The sequence below is a fragment of the Parasteatoda tepidariorum genome, chromosome 4, assembly GCF_982258835.1.
Source record: "Parasteatoda tepidariorum strain Cologne lab strain chromosome 4, Ptep-v5.0, whole genome shotgun sequence".
Lineage (NCBI taxonomy): Eukaryota > Metazoa > Arthropoda > Arachnida > Araneae > Theridiidae > Parasteatoda > Parasteatoda tepidariorum.
Window position 1 is genome coordinate 40,537,702 of NC_141758.1, and position 22,294 is coordinate 40,559,995.

The 22,294-nt window shown below is 27.2% G+C and overlaps 1 protein-coding gene across 4 annotated transcripts in view; it reads left to right on the forward strand.

Annotated features, from left to right (window-relative positions):
- Positions 1–22,294, forward strand: part of LOC107437649 (uncharacterized) — a 40,165-nt gene that overhangs the window by 5,660 nt on the left and 12,211 nt on the right. For all 4 annotated transcript variants that reach the window (XM_087160966.1, XM_087160964.1, XM_016049739.4 and 1 more), the window contains exons 5-15: positions 3,488–3,556; positions 4,418–4,468; positions 5,174–5,225; positions 7,435–7,521; positions 9,501–9,643; positions 11,851–12,004; positions 13,793–13,817; positions 14,568–14,616; positions 16,181–16,199; positions 19,186–19,235; positions 19,898–19,966. In XM_087160966.1, the coding sequence (XP_087017092.1) occupies positions 3,488–3,556; positions 4,418–4,468; positions 5,174–5,225; positions 7,435–7,521; positions 9,501–9,643; positions 11,851–12,004; positions 13,793–13,817; positions 14,568–14,616; positions 16,181–16,199; positions 19,186–19,235; positions 19,898–19,966 (768 nt within the window). The remainder of the gene's footprint in view (positions 1–3,487; positions 3,557–4,417; positions 4,469–5,173; positions 5,226–7,434; positions 7,522–9,500; positions 9,644–11,850; positions 12,005–13,792; positions 13,818–14,567; positions 14,617–16,180; positions 16,200–19,185; positions 19,236–19,897; positions 19,967–22,294) is intronic.

The following is a 22,294-nucleotide window of genomic DNA, read 5'->3' on the forward strand; positions in this document are numbered from 1 at the left end:
TATGATTGTTATTTCCCCTCTCCCAATGAGTTATGAAGACATGTAAGGGGGTGCCAAGAAAACTATTTATTTCTAGAGAGTTCTAACAAACATTAAATTATTAAATATGCTTCTTGGTGTATAAGTCGACCTGTTATTTAAGTCAATCCCTAATTTTTTATTACATGTTAGCAAATTTCTGGTGTATCAAGTGTATAAGTCTACTGCTGTCTGTAAGTCTATTTTTGTTTTAGCCATCATGAGGCAAATGATACTATAAGCGGGGCAAAATGCAGATTCAAATGATATTGTAAAATATTTTTAAAAATGTGGAATTTGAGTTCTTTGAAGGGGGAAAATGATTTTTTTTTGAGACTGTAAATAAAAATAACTATTTTTTGGGGGGGGGGGGGCAGAAATACCTTTTTAACCCTGACAAAAAAAATTCTGCAATACCCGCTTCATGATTTTAATGCTGAGCTGTACCACTGTGCCATGATTTTATGTGCAATGATTTTAGTTGAAATTTTTCTTTTGTTCTTGTGGCTCCTCAGAATTTTATTTAAGAGACTGTTATTCTTTAATTTAATTAAACGTGCAATTTTTTTTTTAAAGAAAAGTCAGAAACTTTTCATTTGAGAACTTTAAAGTATTTAATTTTTTCCTTACCTTTTTCCCCCTTTTAACTCAAAGATATAATAATTCAAAGATATATTAATAAGTGCTAGTGACCATGGATATCCTATTGTTAACTTATTAAACATAACTCTCTGATTAGATTTTGAAATATGTTTCTTCACTTTTGTTAGGTTGTTTAGATTCATAAATGATATTGCCTATTTCCTACTTTTTATACTGTACAAGAAATCAAGTTATACTGTATAAGAAATCTATTTTATCAAGTACTTGATTTAAACTGAAAAATGATATGAAGAATTTATTTTTATGCAGATATTTACAACTTTTACAAATGAGCTATTTGCATCAAAATTAGTATAAAAAATGTTTCTAGCAGTCATTATGCATATTTTAAACAACTTCCAGAAGCAAATGAAAATTAAAATGGAACAAAAACTTTTTTCTCGTAATTTTTTTATTATCGTTTTTTAAAAATTTTCTTATAAGGTAGTATTGAAAATTTTTGACCTGAAAATGTAAGCATTGATTTAGAAAAGGGTTGGGAACATGTGGTCTACTCTTATACAGATTTTTAAGTCTCACTTTTTAACATTTCATGAGCAAATTTTTTAATTTCTTATGTATTTTCTAGTCCGATCGTAAAAAATATCTCTTTTCACTCTATTTCTTCTGTTTCTTTTCTTATTTCAAACTTGCGACAGTATGACCACGAAAATCTGGCCTGCTCGGAGGTTTATTAAGTCCAGATGTTGTAAAATTCTGGATGTTAGGTTAATTAAAAGAGAAGTCAAAGTTACATGCCCAAAATTATAAAGAAATAGGCGTGACACACCCACATGTTCATTTGATCTTTTTTTCAGCAATTATTTTGTAAATTTTGCCATGGCTTTTTAAAATTTTGATATTTTAATACATGACTATGACCCCTTGAATATTGATATACTCTCTTAAGTAATCTTATTCATTTTTTTTTAAGTTCTCGAATTTTGAAGATTTTTTAGTAAATTTATTAGCTTTGTTAATCGTTTTTTCCCAGCAATTTTTACACAGCATTTCTAGGTTGTTTTTAAAACATGAGTGTTTTTAAAAGAATACACAAAAATTCTGAATTATCTGTTTAAATAACTGCTATTTGACTTGTTTGATTTCGCCCTAAATTTGCGTAGTTTTTTTGTTATTTATTTAGCTTTACTATTATGGATCTCCATTTTGTTTTTAAAATCCAAATATTCATAAAACATAACCACAGCATGTGTATTTTGAATCACACATTTGAATTTCTTCTCGACGAGGCACTACATTTGTGAAGATTTCACAATAAGTTTATGTTGTCATATTTTGCCGGAAATCACTTTGAACTTTTTTAAATCCCAATGTTTTTAATAATACAGTAGTATTACAATAATTACATTGGGTTGTCATGCTCAATTAGGACGATTTCATCATAAATTCATGCAGGTTTGTTCATTGCTTTTTCAAGAGTTACAATAATAAGAGAATACAGTTTTTCAGATCTTCAAAGTCAAAATTTTTTTAATGCAGTGTTATTATTTTAATGCAGTGTTATTATTTTAATGCAGTGTTATTATTTTAATGCAGTGTTATTATTTTAATGCAGTGTTATTATTTTAATGCAGTGTTATTGTTTAATGTAGTCAAAAATTTTTAATGCAGTGTTATATAAATTTCTGCTTCATAACTCTAATTTTAAATCAAAGTTTCACAAGTTGAAAAAAAGTCTGGATTTTGGAGGTTCTGCTGTAATTTTATAATTTCACAAAGAAAATGAATTTCCTATTAACTTGATATTTTAGTGATGATAAAAATACTTTTCTTCAACAAATTTCCTCATCTGTTTCCGTTGCTAATTTTATGGTATTGTGAGGAAATATGAATTTCTTAGGAACTTGATATTTTCATAATAGAAAATAAACGCTTTGCACTAAATTTCTTCTCTTTTTCCTCATTTCAAAATTGCTAATATCGTGACAGTTTGGAGAAATAGAAATTTCTTATGAGCTAGCCTATGAAACTTGTCTATGAATATCTTCCATGAAAAAACCACTTTTCAATAAATTTCTTCCCTCTTTCTTTTTCTCATTAAACTCTTTTCTCTAACTTTCCTTTCTTAACTTCAGATTTTTCAAAAACGTGTATTTATACCTATTAAAAGATATCATGTATAAAGTAGATATTTAAGAAACCAATTGAATATCTTTGAATTTTACTTGAATATCACCGCCCCCTATTTAGTTATATTCTATTATAATTCGAACTTTATACATATTAGTTTATACATTTAGTTCAATAGCTAATTCTCATAACTGCTTTCATTAATTAATATTGTAAAAATAAAATGAAGCATGCTTGTTGTGAGCCATGATTTAACAAGATCCGAAATGTGTGTTAGTGATAAAAAGCTAAATAAGTGTAGGTATTAGTGTTAAAAAGCTATAAAACAATATTGTTTAACACTTCGGTTTAACAAGGAGTTTTTTTTTATAAGTTTCTGTTCTGGAAAATTATTTTATTGAAATTATGAAAAAAATCATACTGAAATTTTTTTCTTTTTGAAAGTGTGTAAAAATTATCATTGCTTATATTGTTCAGAAATTGTAGATGAGCAATAAATAGTAATACCTTATCCCTTTTCTGTCTTGTCCTGAATTTCTATTATATTATATTAGCATATTAGGACAAAATATTAAATGCAAGTATGGTTTGTTAAACAATCGCCCAAAATAAGTATCAAATTAATTTATAATCAAAGTTCACGCTCTTTCAACTCAAAGATTTTATTTTTATAATCGATATTGAACAGGCACCCAATTCTGAGTTTAACAAACTAATAAAATATTTTGCATTACAGGTTTGCGACATCATTGTCAACAGCGAAACAACTTACCAAACTCATCTGCAAGGAAAAAGACATCAAAAGGTAAAAGTTTACTTTTTAATAATTTTTAAATTACTGATTCATCTACCTTAATTTGCTTTTAAATATTTATAGCATCAAATACAAGTTATAGAACATAAAACTTGTTCTTTAGAAAAAAATTAATTTCTCGTATATTTATTAGCTAGAAATATCAAATATGTTATTTATATTTGTTTATAATGCACTATTTCCCCCCAAAAAAACACATTTTAGCTTGGTACCTATATGTATTTTAACAATATTCAATAACACCTTACAGGGAAGAACACCTATATGTATTTTAACAATATTCAATAACACCTTACAGGGAAGAACACCTCTATGTATTTTAACATTATTCAATAACACCTTACAGGGAAGAACACCTATTTGTATTTTAACATTATTCAGTAACACCTTACAGGGAAGAACACCTATATGTATTTTAACATTATTCAATAACACCTTACAAGAAGAAAAACAATGGAAATGACTTAAAAAATTGTCAGAATTGTTACAGAATGTTGTAAATATTTCCCTCGAACAACATATACCTGGCTAACAGTCCATTAAAATAGTTTCAGCTTTTTTTATATTTGACCAATCACATTTTTCCTTAAATATTTTCAACATTTACATGAATTGAATAAGTTCTGTCAGTAAAGTAAAAAGACAAAAAATGAAGAGCAGAATGTTATAATAAATAGGTCATGAATTGTTTACCTGGGGCTTAGTAGTCCATTGTTATTGTTGTATTACCATTGTTTTCATTCCTATCTCTTTCAAATTAGAACTTCTATCAATATTTTTAATTTAATTTAAAATAATTTTGCTAAATAATGTATTTTGATTTGAGTTTAATTATATATTTTTCCTACATAGAATCTGAAAGCTAAGACTGTACCGGAAGTGGTAAGGAAATCTATGAATGAGGTTTGTTGGATTTAAATACTTTGTATTTTTAATGAATTTTATTATTTATCTATTACTACAATTTTTATGAAAAGTTTAATATTTTAATTTGGGAACAAAAAATTTATAATGATAATGACCACTCACTGTGGTCATTACTTTTAAAATACTTAGTTCAAGACACTTGTTTTAAACATGTTTAAAACATTGAATAGAAAAATCATAATTTTATTTTTTATTACTTTATACCTATGCTTGTCAAATTCCAAAAATTAAGAGAGATGCATCTAAGTAAAAAAAAATTTTTTTTGTGCCGTAATAATATGTTTCAATTGTTTTTTTTTTCTGCTTTTGGCAACAAATAGGACTGATAATTCCCAAAAGAATGATCCCATCATTTTGTTATAAGATCTGTTGTCTATGAATTAAAAGAAAATTGAACTTCTATTAAATTCTAATTATGAAATTAAATACAAATTTGAATTGCTTTATTTTATTTATTTATTTTTATTTAGTTAATTTATTAAAGTGAATATCATTTAAAAATATTCTTCTTATTTTTTCTTCTGAAAATCCTTTTATTGATAAATAATGTTGATCATTTTAACCTATCATAATAATTTAGTTTAAATATAGAAAATTTTTTTTTAGTTATTTATATTTTTGCGTGCTTCTGCCATAAAATATTTTGAAACTTCCTGTTTTGAAAAATTGTTACTATTTCAGCCAAGGATACCACCTCAAATTCCACATCGACCTCTACCTCCTCCTATTAATCGTAAGTTTTTATATTTTTATTTCCTCTTATCCAAATGTATACATAGTATTAAAAAATTCATTTTTCGCTTCTTAAAAGATACCATATGTCAGTATAACTTACTAATGTTTGTCCATATATTTAGAAATCTTTCTTTTTATTTGTATTTCAAAATTTGAGAAATTAAAAATTTGAATTGCACTTCAAGGAAAAATTATAATGAAACTTACTTATTCAGATTATCAAATTATTTATTTTATTTACATCTTTTCATAGTGAACTACTGATTATCTTCAAGGTCGATAACAAATTCTGACACTTACAATACTTAGTATTGTGATCATAGCATAAGAGATTCTGTAAAATGATATTCTGTCTGCGCAAGATTCTGCTCATGCTAGTTTATCTCTTTGAAATTCTGTCCCATTGGAGTATTTTGCCTTCTTATCTTAAAATATTTTATAATTTAATTGTCTTAAATTATATGGTCTGCAATAAATTCTGTTCACTGGTTAAATTCTGACCCATGTTTTATTTCCTGTCGCAATATTTTTCCACTTAGGGAGTCTTCACTTCATAATAATCTGCCTTTAAAATTCAGTCCCATGATATTTTGCCTGCATAAGATTATGTCTTATTCTTGTGAAATCAGATAAATTTTCTCTCCTTATATTTTGTGTGTGTGAGATTTTATCTTATGATATTTATCTCTGTAAAATTTTGTCTCATAAGATTTTGTATGCATAATATTCTGTCTTGAGATATTTGGTATTTGTTAAATTCTACAGAATATTTCGTCTTTTTCTTGGGCACTACAGCCTATGACAGGCGGTAGTCCCAATAAGTTTTTGCCATCATGAGCAGATAATATTTAATATGTGCAAATTTTCCTCTCTCAGTTAAATTACATCTGATAGGATTCTGTTTTCTGATTCTTAGACTGGGTATATAATTTTTTTTTTTTTACTTTTCGGATATATTCAATGATCAATTATTGGTTTCCAATGACAGAACATTGTTAAAACATTGTTTTGCACTGTTTGAAAACCTGTTTTAATACTTTTAAAAACATATATGTACAGGATTTTTCCATATTGTAGATTATCTGTACAGTTTGCTTATTTTTAGTTGTTCTACTTTTTAATTATTTAATGAACAATTGGAAATTTCCTTTAACACTTACGTGTTGGTTATATTTATATTGTGTGTATAGGGGGAGATATTAAGGCATAAATCTTTGACACACTAATAAGTTAGGTTTCAGAAACTCCTTAGCAATATGCTTGTTGTATTGGCTAATTTAAATAATATGTAATGTGCACAAAATAAGAAAAGAAAAAAAACAATAACCTTTAACTTTTGCACTAATGATTTGATTTTCATGCAATAACAATTTAGATTCTTGATGTTCATAATATGGGGTAGGTGATATCTGAAAAATATTATAAATAAAATTTTAAAGAAGTTGTACTTTGAAAATTTTACTTCTCAAGAATTATTCATTCTCCAATTCTGTCCGAGTTATTGAATTTAGCATTTAAGATTGCATAGTTTAAAATCTGTATATCTTACTATTCAATTTCTTTTAACAATTATAAACTGAATAATAGAAATTAAAATAATTATAGAAAAAAATATTTTTTCTCTATAGAATTATTTTTGAATAAAAAACTTTATAGTTTTGTGCTAAAAATTTCGGAAATATGACCAAAAAAAAAGAAGAAAAAAAAAACACTAACAGACAAAGAAGATCAGAAGAGGACCAAGTTTTCAACCTCTTTCTTTGCTAAACTTTTGGAATCATATTTTCCAGAATATCCCTTCCTCCAACCTATATTTTGAGGATCAAAAATTCTAATTTTTAAATTTTTTTATGTTTGAATTCATAACTTAAAATATCTGTCATTCTTAATAATAATGCAGCGGGACATATATTCAATAATGCATAATTATATTTAAAGTTAACTCAATGAACAATTAAAAACAGTTGGTAAGTTAATTTTTATTTTGCATTCTATCAAATCTATGATCAATCTTTCATGAGTTTTCTCTCTCTCTAGCAGGATAAATAATCATTAAAAAAGAATTTTTTAGACATATATAAAAATTTATTCCTTAATTATAATATTTTTTATGTAGTATTAGATTAACATAATTAGTTTAAAGTACTTAGCATTTATCTTTTCCCTTGTAATTTTTTTGTAATACTTTCCTTGATTTTTTTTCGTAGCCCCTAAAAAACCAAAGCATGTAACTTTAAAGGAGGACTCCCTAATACAGCAGATTGCTGAAGATTACAAAGATGGTCCACTTCCAGGTAAATTTTTTTTTATATGCTTGTATGTTTCATGAACAGACAATATACTTTAAAATCTAAATTATGTTATTAAATTTTGAACTATAGATTTTATCAATGTAAGATATTTTATATTTTATTGAGTCTTTATAATTGAACATTGATTATGTTTTTTATAAATTTATTTTTAATTTCTGTCTAAAAGCACGGTTTTTACATGCTTTTTATGGCATGTTCTATCTTTTTATTTAATTTTTGTTAAACATGTGGTTATTTCCGTGGGTTGACAGATTCAAATTTGAAGATCAATGAAGTTATTTGTCAAAAATAACATTTAGTTTTTTTGTCTTTTTATGAATTTTTTATGAAATTCACCTTTTATGGTATTTCCTGATGTGTCAATGAAACAGAGTCGGGCCTAAACTTATTTACAGATATAAATTTTTTTGTGAATTCCTTGAATTAATTTTATGACTAAGAGTAAGTACATAAGGAGGAAATAAGCTTTAAAGTTTTTAAACGTTGACAATGGGAACGGAAGATTATCCCTCACCTTTATTTTTTCTCTGCAAATTCTTAATTCAGAAAACCTATTGATACCTAACACTCATTTAAACTGTTCGTATTCTTTTTGTTTTAATTTGCTGCTGAAAGATATGTTTTCTGAAGTTACTTATCAACTGATTTCTGTCTAATTCACTAGGCACCTTTTCCCACTCCAAAAAGCTAGAGGTTTTCTGAGGTTACTCATCAACTGATTCCTGTCTAATTTACTAGGCACCTTTTCCCACTCCAAAAAGCTACGTGTTTTCTGAGGTTACTTATCAACTGATTTCTGTCTTAATTCACTAGGCATCTTTTCCCACTCCAAAAAGCTAGAGACCTCTTTTCTCCTTTGAACCTTTTGGACCTAACTTTAAACTATCCAGAGTTTCAATGAGCAAATCTTTGCAACTTTGATTCCCTTGAACTTATATTCGGCTGTAATTACACAAAAGAGAAAACACAATATTCTTCATTTAGAATTAGCAATGCCGCAATACAAGGTATATCTTCAAATAACCAGAGTCAAACCAGAGACAAAGAATCGTTAAAGCTCACTGACTCACTCAGTATTAAAAAATATGCATTTACCATTATGAATAGCAATATCTGAATGTTTTCAAAAATTAAAGATTGTTAAATATTTTTTTAAACTTAAAAACACATTGAATTGAAAATTAATGGGATTGTCTCTTTCATTATATATAGATATATACCCCATATATCTAGGTGTCTAAGTCGACATCCTATTTTTGATGATGATTATGAGATAACAAACTTCTGGTATGTCTGGTTTCAGAAATCGTCTTAGCCTGAATGTGGCTGATTAAAGAAGAAAAGACTTTTACGAAAACATTTCCTCTTCTACAGACGTCATGTGTTAAATGATACTAAACATTGTGTAAAATGTGGATTTAAATTTAAATGTTTTTTGCATTATAACTCAAGCATTCAGATCATTTAAAGGTGTGCAGGACTTTTAAAAAGCGGATGTGAAGACTATTTTTTTATTTTTCGTGGAACTCAGCAAGGGCGGAAGAAGTAGATCCGACTTATCTATCTATCTATCTATCTATCTATCTATCTATCTATCTATCTATCTATCTATCTATCTATCTATCTATCTATCTATCTATCTATCTATCTATCTATCTATCTATATCTATATATATCTATATATATCTATATATCTATATATATATCTATCTATATATCTATCTATATATCTATCTATATATCTATCTATATATCTATATATATATATATATATATTACAAGACATTGCTTAAGAAAAAACTAATAAATAACTATAAAGACTTATTATTAAAAAAGAGTTTTACAAGCTAGCAATATGCTAAACATCTCTCTTTTTTTTTACTTTTATTCTTATTATAAACTGTTTAACAAATTCTAATTTGGGACTATACTTTAAAATTCAAATTAATTTTCATTTCTAGGTTTAGATGATGTTGTTGAAGTTCGGCCACCTATTGAGGGAGTGAGAGATATTTCATATCTTTGTAAGATATGTGAAGCGCAGTGTGTCCCAAACTCAATAATGAAACACTTAACAGGATTTAAACATTACTTACGATGCCTGGTATGAAATGCACAGTTAATATTTGTGACCTACGTTTTCTTAACCTAATATATACCCTAATCTATACCTAACCTTATATTTATCTGATTAATTCTAGCATAGGCCTTTTTAATCGTTGCAATGGTACAGTGCTTGCAACATTGATTTGACTTATTTTGACTTTTTTTTTTTAATTTAAAAAAATTACATATGCAATACAGCTTATTAGGCATTGGTTGATTTTTAAAATTTTTACTGTTGTATTTGTTGAAAAGTGATCATAAAACTAGTTAGTAGGTGTTCTATTTTACCTGTTTAGTTTATATAGTTATTTTCTGTACAGGGTCTCAATTTTTTCTCTCTATTAGGATCTGTCCAAGTATTATGTAAGCATAGCTCGCTAGCTATCCATGTAAGCTCGGCTAAGTTTCATTTTAAAAATTATTATTTTTACTATTTATAGGAGATTTTATTCTGATTGAACTGCAGTAGACTGATCTTTAAGACACGGTCAGGGTTGCCACTCCACAGGGAGAACAGGGAAAACCTGGAAAATGCAGGGAATTTAAAAATTACCTAAAATAACAGGGAAAATGCAGGGAATTTTGATTTTTTCATTTCAAACTGGGAAAATACAGGGAATTTTGTTCCTTCTTTTTGTCCTTTAAAAAATGGTGACCACTCAAAGTATAATCTATGGGATATTTAACTATGATATTTCAGCTATACTAAACTATTTAATTTACTATGGCATTACTTAAGTATGTTCAGCTGTTTTTCCAGCAATTAAAACTAATAAATATAGTTAGCCCAATATAGCTCACACGAGAGCACAGTAATTGTTGTTTCCTCTTAATATATTGTGTTTAATATGTACAGGGAAAACACAGGGAATTTTTTCCCCCAGACTTTAGTGGCAACCCTGACGGTTCCCAGCAGATCACCGAAGTCAAGCATCACTGGCTGCGGTCAGTTTGCGGGTGGGTGACCACTTGGATCAGACTGCTTAGGGACCGAGGGTGTGCGATATTGGTCCTCGTTAAACTGTTCTACTGTAAAGTGCTCAGCTTCGCGTGCAGGTCGTCAGGCTACAGAAGCAGGGGTGCCACTCCCTCTCAGTGTTTTCACTATAGCGCGAGAACGAGAGAATCTCGCATATTTCTTGCGAGATTCTTGCATTAAAAAATGATTATCACGAGAAATTCGCTCATTCTGTAAATAAATGTCAAAATTCGCAAATTTCTCGCATTTTGGAAAAAGCTTCAAATTACGCCATTTCGAATAAAATCCGTTTCACTTTTCTTCCTGGATCTTTCATTATTTTCAACATCTGCCCCGTTATCTAGCTTCCCTATTTACCAGTGTTGTTCAGAGCCTTTTTGAACAACAGAACACAACCACTTAACCCCTTTCAGAACACATTTCTCTGCAACCACGTGTTTAACGTAGGTAAGGTTTCTTCATGTAAGACGTTCAAATTTTTTATGTACTAATGTAAGATGGACAAATACCTTGTAAAGGCAAAATCTTCTATGATGATGCACCAAAAATATTCAATGCTTTAAAAAATAGAAGACATTAAAAATGTATTATAATTAAAGAAATGATTTTTTTCCCAAGAGTTTTTGTGTTTTTTTAGTTTTTAGAAATCTCACTTAACTTTTTGAAATCTCACCCTGTTTTTGAGAAAGGGTGGGAAATTCTCACATATTTTTTTTCTATGATGAAAACACTGCCTCTGCAGAGGATGGATAAAAATCGGGATGGCATGTCTTCAGATCATCCTCAGGGATGTTTCTCCCAGACTGTCGCCAATAGCCCATTGTGCAGCTCTAGTGCGATGTAAATGAACTACAACAACTGAACTTTTAGGGTAACCCTGCAAAATTTAAGGAAAAAGTATAATCCACTTCATCAAAAGTTCTTTGTTTCTTAGCAATTTAAAAGCATTTGATAAAATTCTTTGATTTTTTTTCTTCTGACTCAAATTTCCTGGATGGTTGACAGCATGACTTGTCTAAGATGAAATTTTTCCTAAACATCATAGAGTGTTCTCTTGTCAATGTCCCTATTAACAATACTGATATTTTCCCTCTTTCCTTAAAAAATAAATAAATAAATTGGTTCTCTTCTCCTTTTTAGGTGTTTATGTAGGTAATGTTTGATAGGGACCCATAACTTTTTTCAACCAGTGAAAATATAACTTTGGTTTTGTTTATTTTGTTTAGGAAAAAATTGATTCTTCAAGTTATGAGAGGTACCGTTACATCCCAAAAAGACAAATTGAGTGGAAAGTGAAAAGAATACTTGATGATCACGAAAAGAAAAAGGGGCGCGGTAGGATACGCGTGGAAAAAGAAGTAGCCGAGGAATATCCTCGAAGTAAATCCTTTTTTTTTTTTGGTGTATGTTTATGAATGCATTATGATTAATTAGTATATCTTTTCAGTTTTAGGCAATGCTTCTTGATTATTCCGTTGAGTTGCTTATCTTACTACATATTGAGCAATATCATAAAAATTATTTTAGTATTTCAATTTTTTTAAATTTTGTTGAACAAATAAATTAATTTAAATTTATAAGATAAAGAAAATATGCATATGTGTAATTTTTAAAAAGTACTTCAATTAAAAATACGGAAGCCTTAAAATTTGTTTCTAATATATATATATATATATGTTACCGTTAAAGTGTATAATGCAGTTATTTCATAGAATACCTAGTTACTCCATGAAATAACTGATCGTGTCAGTTAAAGTATGTAATATGTTATTAATTTGACACTTTAACTAGTTATTCTATGAAATAACTAGGTATTCTATAAATTAACTGATGAGAGACAGTTAAAGTGTAAAATAAACAATTTATCTAAAATGAAATAAATAGGTATTCTATAAATAGCTAATGATAGACAATTAATTGAAAAAGAAGCAATTCATCTAATTTATGCAGCGTATAAATGGTATTTATGGAAACGTACCATAAAATCATTTGTTACAACAAGGATTACTAAAATGACACTTGGAATTACAAAGAACATTATTTCTAAAACAAAAACATTTTTTGCTGACACACTGGGTTATTTTGTTTTATGCGGCCGTTTCTTGAGCCCAATTGCAAAAATCCTTCTTCGGTGATTTTTATGATGATAGCTAAAATAGATAAATGCAGTAGATAAATGGAAGGTAAATGTATTTGTCATGCGAGATATATGATATAGATTATTTCACACTTTAACGGGCTGCAGATCGTTATTTTATGAAATAACTAGTTAAACCATGAAATACAAGAGAGTTTTACACTTTAACTGACACGATCAGTTATTTCATGAAATAACTAGGTATTCTATAAAATAACAGATTTCATACTTTAACGGTAACATATATATATTATATAACAAACTATTTTAAAATAATTCATTAAAAAGAATATAATTTTTTATTCTAAGCAGCAGAAATGTGATTCTACCGCTAGTTTGCAGAATTCCGTAAATTTCAAGACAATTGATTAGCAGAAATTTGCGAATCAAGAATTTATATTCCGACAAAATTTTCTCGGAGTTCTGCTTATCTAAAATTTAAATTTCGTTACGCAAAATCTCGTTAAGAAGACATTTTTTCCACCCTTACCAGCATCTCCTTTCCTCCCTAAAACTCTTATTTTTAATGTATATATATTCTTTTATGTGCTGATACACCATGTTTTCTTAACTGTTACAATGCGTTGTTGCATGTATTATTTTTGAGAATTCTTGCTCTAGATAATTGGGAAAAACTCAAAGAATATTTTACGAAATATATAGTGTGTACCCTAAATTAATGCAATTAAAAAAGTGTATATATTGTACACGCAATTTTAAGTAAATTTCTTTTACCAGAAATTGTTTTAGAGAGATCTCTAAAAAGCTCAGGTTAAATGAATTTTGGACAGTCCAGTTTTTACTGTTATTAAAAGTAACAATTTTCTATGTATATAAAAATTTATTAACATTAAAAAATTCCAGTTTTATTAGTTTAATTCTTGGTAGTTGAGAATTTACTGAACTTTACATAACTCTGTATTGAATAGAGTACTATTTTTTTTATTATTAAAATTGAAGTTTTTTCTTTAATTGTATTTTTTAAGTTTTATTTATTTATACATAAGTTTTATTTATTTATTCATTTATAGGGGATGAGCCAGGACCCAGTTGGAGGTGAGTTTGAAATATGATATTATGTAGATTACCACTTATTTAAATGATGTGATAACTTAGATTTCACATTTAATGCATTCTAGAAAGACCAAAAAATTTAGGCATTTGCGATTGAGTTAATATGACCACTTATCAAGAATTTTATAATTTTTAAAAATTCTATTTTTATTTATTCACATAAAACATGCTCCTGTTGACGTTTAACTTCTAAGCAAAATTAAAAATTCTAACATTTCTGCTCATTTTAAAACTCACTTAGAAGATAATTGATTTTCTACATGGGAAATATTGCAGCCTGAAATATGTTTTTTTTTTACTTATATTATCATCAGAGGATTAAATAATGTATTGGGCTCTAATTCCCTTGCAAGTTATTTTAAGATTGCTTATTTTATCATTACATATTTTAAATCTTGCATATTTCGACAAAACTTGTATATTTTACCACTTTTAGAAAATTCTGATCATACATAGTTATAATATAATCTTTTTAAATGTTTAAACTTTTTGCAGTTTTAAATACTTGAGAAATTTTTTTCTCTTTTCCTCTACAATTTTTCTTTACTCATTAAAAGTAGGATAAATGATTTTTACACAAGAGATATTTCAGCCTGAAATATTATTTTTTTAACTTGTATTATCATCAGAGGGTTAAATAGTGTATTGGGCCTTAATTCACTTGCAAGTTATTTTGATTGTAAAAGAATAAAGTATGTGTTTTGGTAATTTACCTTAATATGATTTTTTTAGGGATCAAACACCTGTATATCTACCTTCTTTTTCTGTTCCGTATGATGATGTAAGTATGATATTAGTTTTCATTTTAAAGTAGGCATCTGATGCACTTTTACAGTATTACATAATTTGTAATATTAAGTAATTGAAAATTTTAGTCATTTGTGCTTGTTACATAACTTTAATCACATAACCCTTTATCTTGGTTTATGTCTGTAAAATTTCAAAGCAAAGAATACTAGAGAAAGATATTTTTAAGGAGAAATTATCTAACTCGATAGTTGAGAACATTGCACAAATCTTATTATCAAAAATTTTTTTTATTCAAATCATGCTTTTATTTGAATAATTATATATTTCTTCTTGTATGAACTACTCAGTAGAAATTCAGAGAACACTATCTTAGACTGTTTATTTGACTGTATAGTGTGATTAAGAAAAAACAGATCACCCTGAAAAACTTTTGATCATATAATCGGATCTTCAGGTTCTAGGACTCACTCTTAATGGTTTTAGGGGGTGACCTTGAACATGCTAATTAGTGTAGATGATATTATAAGTTACAAAATATGACATAGAAATACTCTTTCTCCGCATAAACATATATTTATTTTGAGAGATTCGGATTTCTGACCCTAAAAATATAGGGGTAGACGCAATTTGGGAAATATGGCACAAAGTTTCCATGCCTCCAAAGTCTCCTTAGTGTTAAATTTAATTTTTGTGTATTTCGTGATATCTCAAGAACTTTATTAGCAAATTGAAAATCTTTTGCACCCAATTATAAAATTTGTTTATTCAAAGATATTTCCATTTCTTGGATAATTCCAAAGATAATTTTTTGGAACTATTTGACCAATTTCACTTAAATTTTGTATTTCGCTGTATAAAACTGCATTGTTTAAAATGTAAAAAATTTTATTTCTTATTATTCAAAAATGCATAGAATTCTCTTTGGATAAACGAATTTTATAATAGTGTGCAAAATTTTTTCTACTTGCTTAAAAAATTCTTGAGATATCTTGAAATAAGCAAAAAGTATAACTAATATTTAGTTTGAATTTTGAACAAACTTTGCTCTTCTGAACAAACTATGCTTCCCAGATTGCAGCTTCCCCCTATATTTTGAGGGGTAGAAATCCAAATCTGCCGAAAAAAATTCTATTTGCTTAGAGAAAGTATGTTTTTGTGTCTGATTTCGTAAGTTAAAATATTGTCTGCACAAATTATTTAGCATATTTGAGACATTAAATTATGACAAATATTTATAAATGAATAAAATACATATTTAATATAATGACTTAATTTATTATTATAAGTGTATTCTGTTCCTATTTTTTATTATGACTTATACCCATTTATTATAATGACTTATTTATTGAATGGGAAAACTTAATGAATAAAATTATAATATTTTTTTTTTAGAACCATTTTATAGAAACAGATTTTTATTTATTTTATTCTTCTGAAATGAACATTGCGTAGTAAAAAAAAAAAAAAAAAAGAAAATGCTTGTATCTTTATTGGTATTTTTAAGTTATTGAATTACAATGAAACAAATATCTTTAATTAACATTGTTTTTAAAAATAAATACATTTTACTAATTGTTTAATTTGTTTATTTTCAGGATGATGAAGTTCAGTTAGGTAAAATTATTACTTATTTTTCTATGTCTTTTATACTCTTGTGTTTTGAAATTTATCTATAAAATATTTAGTGCATTTTTGATGTCTTATTTCTACTTCCTTGTATGAGGGTCTTTTTAAAATATTTTATTTCTACTTACGAGATTTAAGTAAAAGTCTCAAATTTTTAGAATTGTTCAAAGAATTTTTTTCCTATAATTAATGCACTTTAGTTAAATTTTTAAATTAAAATATAGCACTTTTTAATATAGCAGGGTTTGTAATATTCCTGATAAAATATTTTGCCTTTATTTGTCCTCATTTTTTTATTATTTTTTTATTTATTCTAACCTTCTTCATTTTTGTGTGTGTTTAGAATATCCCTTTTTCTATGAATACGAATACAGGTTTTAAAATAATCAATATGAAGAATAGGCAGATTTCTGTTTTCAATTCAATATCTCTTATTTGAATTAATAATGCTAATTTATATAGCAATATATGATAGTTTAAATTTATTGACCGCCCCCTAATTTCCACATGGTGCTTGACATGACATTACATTAGCTGCCTGAACCATGTATTGCCCGTACATGAGTCAGGCTGGTATATAACTGTACATTATATAACTGTACATGATCGGAAATTTTCAAATTATCAGAATGATTCAGACGGGTTTCCTGAATAAGTTTTTAAAAAACTTGATGAAAAATCTATTAAAACCAAATATAGCGATTGCAAGGGCTGTTGGTTGGTCAATAGCAAAATTGCAGCATTGGTCATAGGTGCATTTCAAATACACCCTTCTTCTACTTCAATTGTTTTTAACAGGCTTCCTGCAATGACATAGGGATTTCCTTCACAATTTTTAAAAAAGGCCTTTTAAAAAGTCTATTGAAGCCAAATTTAGCAATTGCAAGGGCTGTTGGTTGGTTGGTCCAATTGTTTTCATAGAAACTCCATCTAGTTTCTCTAGACAGAGTTATATTCTTTTTTGAGTAGTTCCTATTTTGTTCTTTTACTTTGGCCATATTATTTACAAACACCTTGTGTATGTGTTACTGCTAAAGTGTAGAAATGAGTTATCAGGCATGTGATGTTTGTGTTAATTCGTGGAATTCCGCAAATCTCAAGATATATTCATGAACTTCTGCAAATGAATAATTTATATTTGGACGAATTTTGTTACTTAGCATAAGTCACGTTAACTAGACATTTATTCCACCTTTACCGGCACCCTCTTTTTTTCTCGGTTCTCATTCACAAACCATGACCTTTTTATATGCAGATTTGTTAGAGAAAAATGCATTTCAAATAAACTTCAAGAACACGAAATTGAAAAAAAAAAAATTAATCCATAGTGACTTTGACTAGAATTAATGAACTACTAAAGTAAACACAAAAGTATATAATTAATAATAATAATAAATAACCGAATTGGTAAACATTCAAAAGATCGTTTGCTAGAAAAAGTACTAAAAGAACTGCACATTGGGGGGAAAAAAATTCAGATAATTTCTTCTTCCAGCAATCACATGTCTGGTTATTCTACGGATTATCTAAAGAATTTGCAGATTAACTTGGGTGATACATTAAAACACCAAAAAATTGTTTCATTTTCCAAATTTAGTAGGTAATCTACACATTAGCAATATAATTGGCTCGTTACCAATTATGCATTCATTAAAGTGAAAATAAAGTCTACTGGACAACAGCAACCTTTCTACATGCTTAAATTAACACAATGTTATTTATTTATTGTTTTGCTTCCTCAAAAATCAATCAAACAATCAACACATTTGTTTGATAAAATCAATCATCAATCACTTTAAAATCTAACTAGAATAATTTGATTTAACATATTATTAAAATTAATGAAATTAACCTAATGTCCTTTGTTTATTTTCCAATATCTGAAGAATCAATTCAATTAATACAATTAAACAACCAACAAATTAAATGAATAATCCCAACAAACTGAAGCAGTAAGATATTACTTGATTAAAAACTTCATTCGCTTCGAAAATCGATAAAAAGGAAGTAACACTAGACATGTTTCAAAGTCCATATGAAGTGCATTATTTCCTTTTTATGTGTTTTTGCAGCAAATGAAGTTTTTAATCAGGTAAAATCAACAAATTAGTTTGAGGGAAACGAATTTTTGAACTTTAAGAATATAGAAACCATTAATAAATTGTGAAATTGTTACCTAGGTAAATTGTGAACACTCTTGATTCTTGCAATTTAATGTATTACCCTAGTTCATCTTCCAATTAGTTAGGTAGTGCCAAAAAAAAGGACCACCCTGACAAGAGACAAAAATTTAATTTTGAAGAATTCGTATATTTAAGATTTGATTTGATGGAACTATTCAACTAATTTTTCTCCAATTTTATATTTTGTCATGTAAAATTACATATTTTGAAATGATGTAAAAATGGTATACCTTACAATTCAAAATTATTCAACTATTATTAAATAAAATAATAAAATTTTTGCATGGAATTAATTATCTTTAGACAAATGAATTTTATAATTGTGTGAAAAAGTTTTTCAATTCGCTTAAAAAGTTTTCTAGATATGGCGTAATACGCAAAAAGTAAAATTAGGATTGTTCTCCTGACCAAACTACGGGGATAATATTTTCTTGATTGCGGCTATCCCCCATATATTTTTTCAGAAATCTGAATTTGTTGAAAAAAGGCATGTATATTTAAAGAAAGTATGTTTTTGTGTCTGAATTCGTAACTTAAAATATCGCCTGCACTAATTAATTAGCATATTTGAGGTTACCCCCTCAAACCATTAAGAATGATCTCTAGAACGTGAAGATCGGATCATTAGATCAAAAGTTATTTAGGGTGGTCTGTTTGTTTTTTCTCTTTTTGGCACTCTGTACATGTTAACAGCTTTCAAGATTTAGTAGTAATGTATAGTGATAATATATATATATTAAATCATTGTAGATGCTCTTTATATATACATATTTATGTATGTGTGCTTTCAGTTTCAGCTGTAGAACATTTGGATACTTCTATGAGTGATTTTTTTTGTAGGGTAAGTAATTTTATTCAATTGTATTTAGAACATACAATTCTAAAGTGGCATTTAATAGTTTAAAAATATGTAAGTTATGATGGAAAGAAAGTACTATTAATGGCTTTTAAATTTTTGTATTTAAACATAAATACTAATGCAAATTTAAACTTTATTAAAGTATTTAACGTGTACAGAAAGATCTAAAAATGAGTTAACAAAAGCTGCGAAATTCTTGGAATGTGTCATATTGAAGTTAAACTAAGAACATTCTTTTTTACATAGTCTTTTCAGAATTACATATTATTTCTTTTGGAATTCTACTATTAACTGGTTCCTTTTTTTTCAAAACTACAATATATAATTATTTTAGCTTATGTCTAAATTGGCCTATGTAATGCCTGTCAGGAATACCTTTCTTATTGCAAATTTTTTAAGAAATTTTTTGTAATTATTTATTACATTTTATTCTTATTAATTGTTATCAGAAATGTTTTGAATCATTTATTATAATTGTTTATTTTATCTTAAATTTAATTGATCCAAAAATGAATATAAATGTTAATTTCTTAAGATTCTTTTTATTGAGATTATTTCATTTATTTAAAACTCTGTATTGAGATTTAGTGTTTCATCACTATAAAATTGCTGATGCATATAATTGTTTATCCTCACTTTTACAGGCTTGTGATGCTCACATGAATAGCCAAGCTATGTGGGAAGCCCATGTTAGGGGGAAAAGACATTTGAAGGTAATAAATTTCACTCATATATACTTTTTCCATTATAACATATTAAATCAATGCCCTTTAACTGTTAACCTTGAAATCAGACGAGATTTTTGAAAGAACTCCAATTTTAAATTAAGATATTTTTTTTACAAAATTGCATAAAGTAATCATTAATTTAAAGAATAGAATGAACAGCCTGATTGAGTGTATTTAAAATGATGCATAAAATTTTTTTATGTTGGCTAATGAAACCAAGAATAGAACTCTTTACCAGAAATAAGTCATATTTTGTTACGACTATTTGTTTAACGAATCTTTGAATTGAATTTATTCTGACTGAATTTACTCTAATTCAATAAAGTAAAAATAAGGTAATTTAAAGTATTGAATAAACAATTTGATTGAATGCATCTAAAATTATGCATAAAGTGTTTTTATGTTGGGTAATAAAGTCAAGAATAGAATTCTTTGCAAACAGGTTATACTTCATTATGACTATTTATTGTCTTTGAAAATGTTATCTGCAATTTTTTGAAATAACTTTTAACAATAGAAGTAAAAAAAAAAAAATATTGGTGCACACAGCTTAAATATGATTTTTTTAAATGCTTAAAAAGTGCTTGTTTTTTGTTGAATAATTTGATAAATGGGAAGAAGTTACTTGACAGGCATACTTTCTTTACCAACGTGTCTAATAAGCTTGATAGTTAAAATGTCAAATCCATTTATGTCTTAAACTTATTTTTAAATGCATATTATTTCATGTGAAATAATTTACAGGTAGCATAACAGTTACACTTTGAATACAATACAGCCTCTTAAGAATTTAAAATTTTTTTTTGTTGTAAAATAATTTTAAACCCTAATTAATGAAGTAATTGTTGTAAAAACAGTAAAGATTTTATTTTTAGTAAAATTATTTTTATCCTCAAAGCTTGTATGTTTTTATGGTTTTAAAAAAAATGTTGTTTCAATTGTTCCAACTTTTCTTTGTATTCACAAAACAAGCATTTTATCACTAAAGTGCTTTGAATTCATTTTAACTGTGCAGCAGCAGCATCTAAAATGCTGATTAATGAAGTAATTGTTGTAAAAACAGTAAAGATTTTATTTTTATCCTCAAAGCTTGTATTCTATTTTTTATAGTGTTGAAAATTTTTGTTTCAATTGTTATCATAAAAACTCTTTGAATTCATCTTAACTGTGCAGCAGCAGCATCTAAAATGCTGATTAATGAAGTAATTGTTGTAAAAACAGCAAAGATTTTATTTTTATCCTCAAAGCTTGTACTGTGTTTTTTATAGTGTTAAAAATTTTTGTTTCAATTGTTATCACAAAAGCTCTTTGAATTCACCTTAACTGTGCAGCAGCCTCATTTAAAATGCTGATTTTTGAATACAGTTATCCAAATCTTTCCATATCCATTCTAGCTGTGTACTTTATTGGGCAATTTTGCAAAAAACAAAAAAAAAAACAAAAAAAAAACAAAAAAAAAAACAAATCTTATTCCTTTAAAAAAAGAGGGAATTTAGTTTTTCAGTTTAGTTTTTGCCATCATGTAGTTTTTTATTCTAAACTGAAAACAAACAAGATTTTGAATTACTACTCTAGTTAGAGTAAAATTATAGTTTCAATTGGATTAAGTTATGAAACTGTCATTAAAATTTGGACTAAAAATTAAAAATAGCTTTTCCAAAAAGTGTTCAAACAGTAAATGCTTAACCACGTCAATGCAGCTAAATAAAAATTTTCAAATGTATTTACCTAGCCAACACCCATCCTTTGCTGTTGAATCATTTGATAGCACACTGACTGGTATAGATAGACCACTTGAAAATATTTATTATTGTTGTTCTGGCTTGATTCCAGCACAAGCATGTTTACAGAAAACTGACATTTCATGATCGTGCTTGCTATAAGGTGAGTCTTTGTACACATAGCTTATGCACGAGGCACCGCAAGCAGGCAATCTGTTGTTATCTTTCATTTTCAAAGAAAAGGAGAACAAAACAATTACAAATATTTTTTTATGAAAAACTTTTACTGATTATCATATTTTCTATGTAGAAAACTATTTTCCATTAATGTAAACAAAATTTAGTTTTCTGTTGATTACATAATTAGTTTTTAAATTAATGTAACAATGTTAACTTTGATATACAGTGGATCTTTATGTTGAATGCCTTGAAAGGTAAGACTTAGTGTTACATAAATCTTATGTTATATAAATAATTTCACTTATCACTAAACCTTATCTATAAAACCTTGACGTATGTTTATGGAAAATAATTTTTATCTGCTTATCATATTTTCTATGTAGAGAATTATTTTCCAGTAATGTTTAAAAAA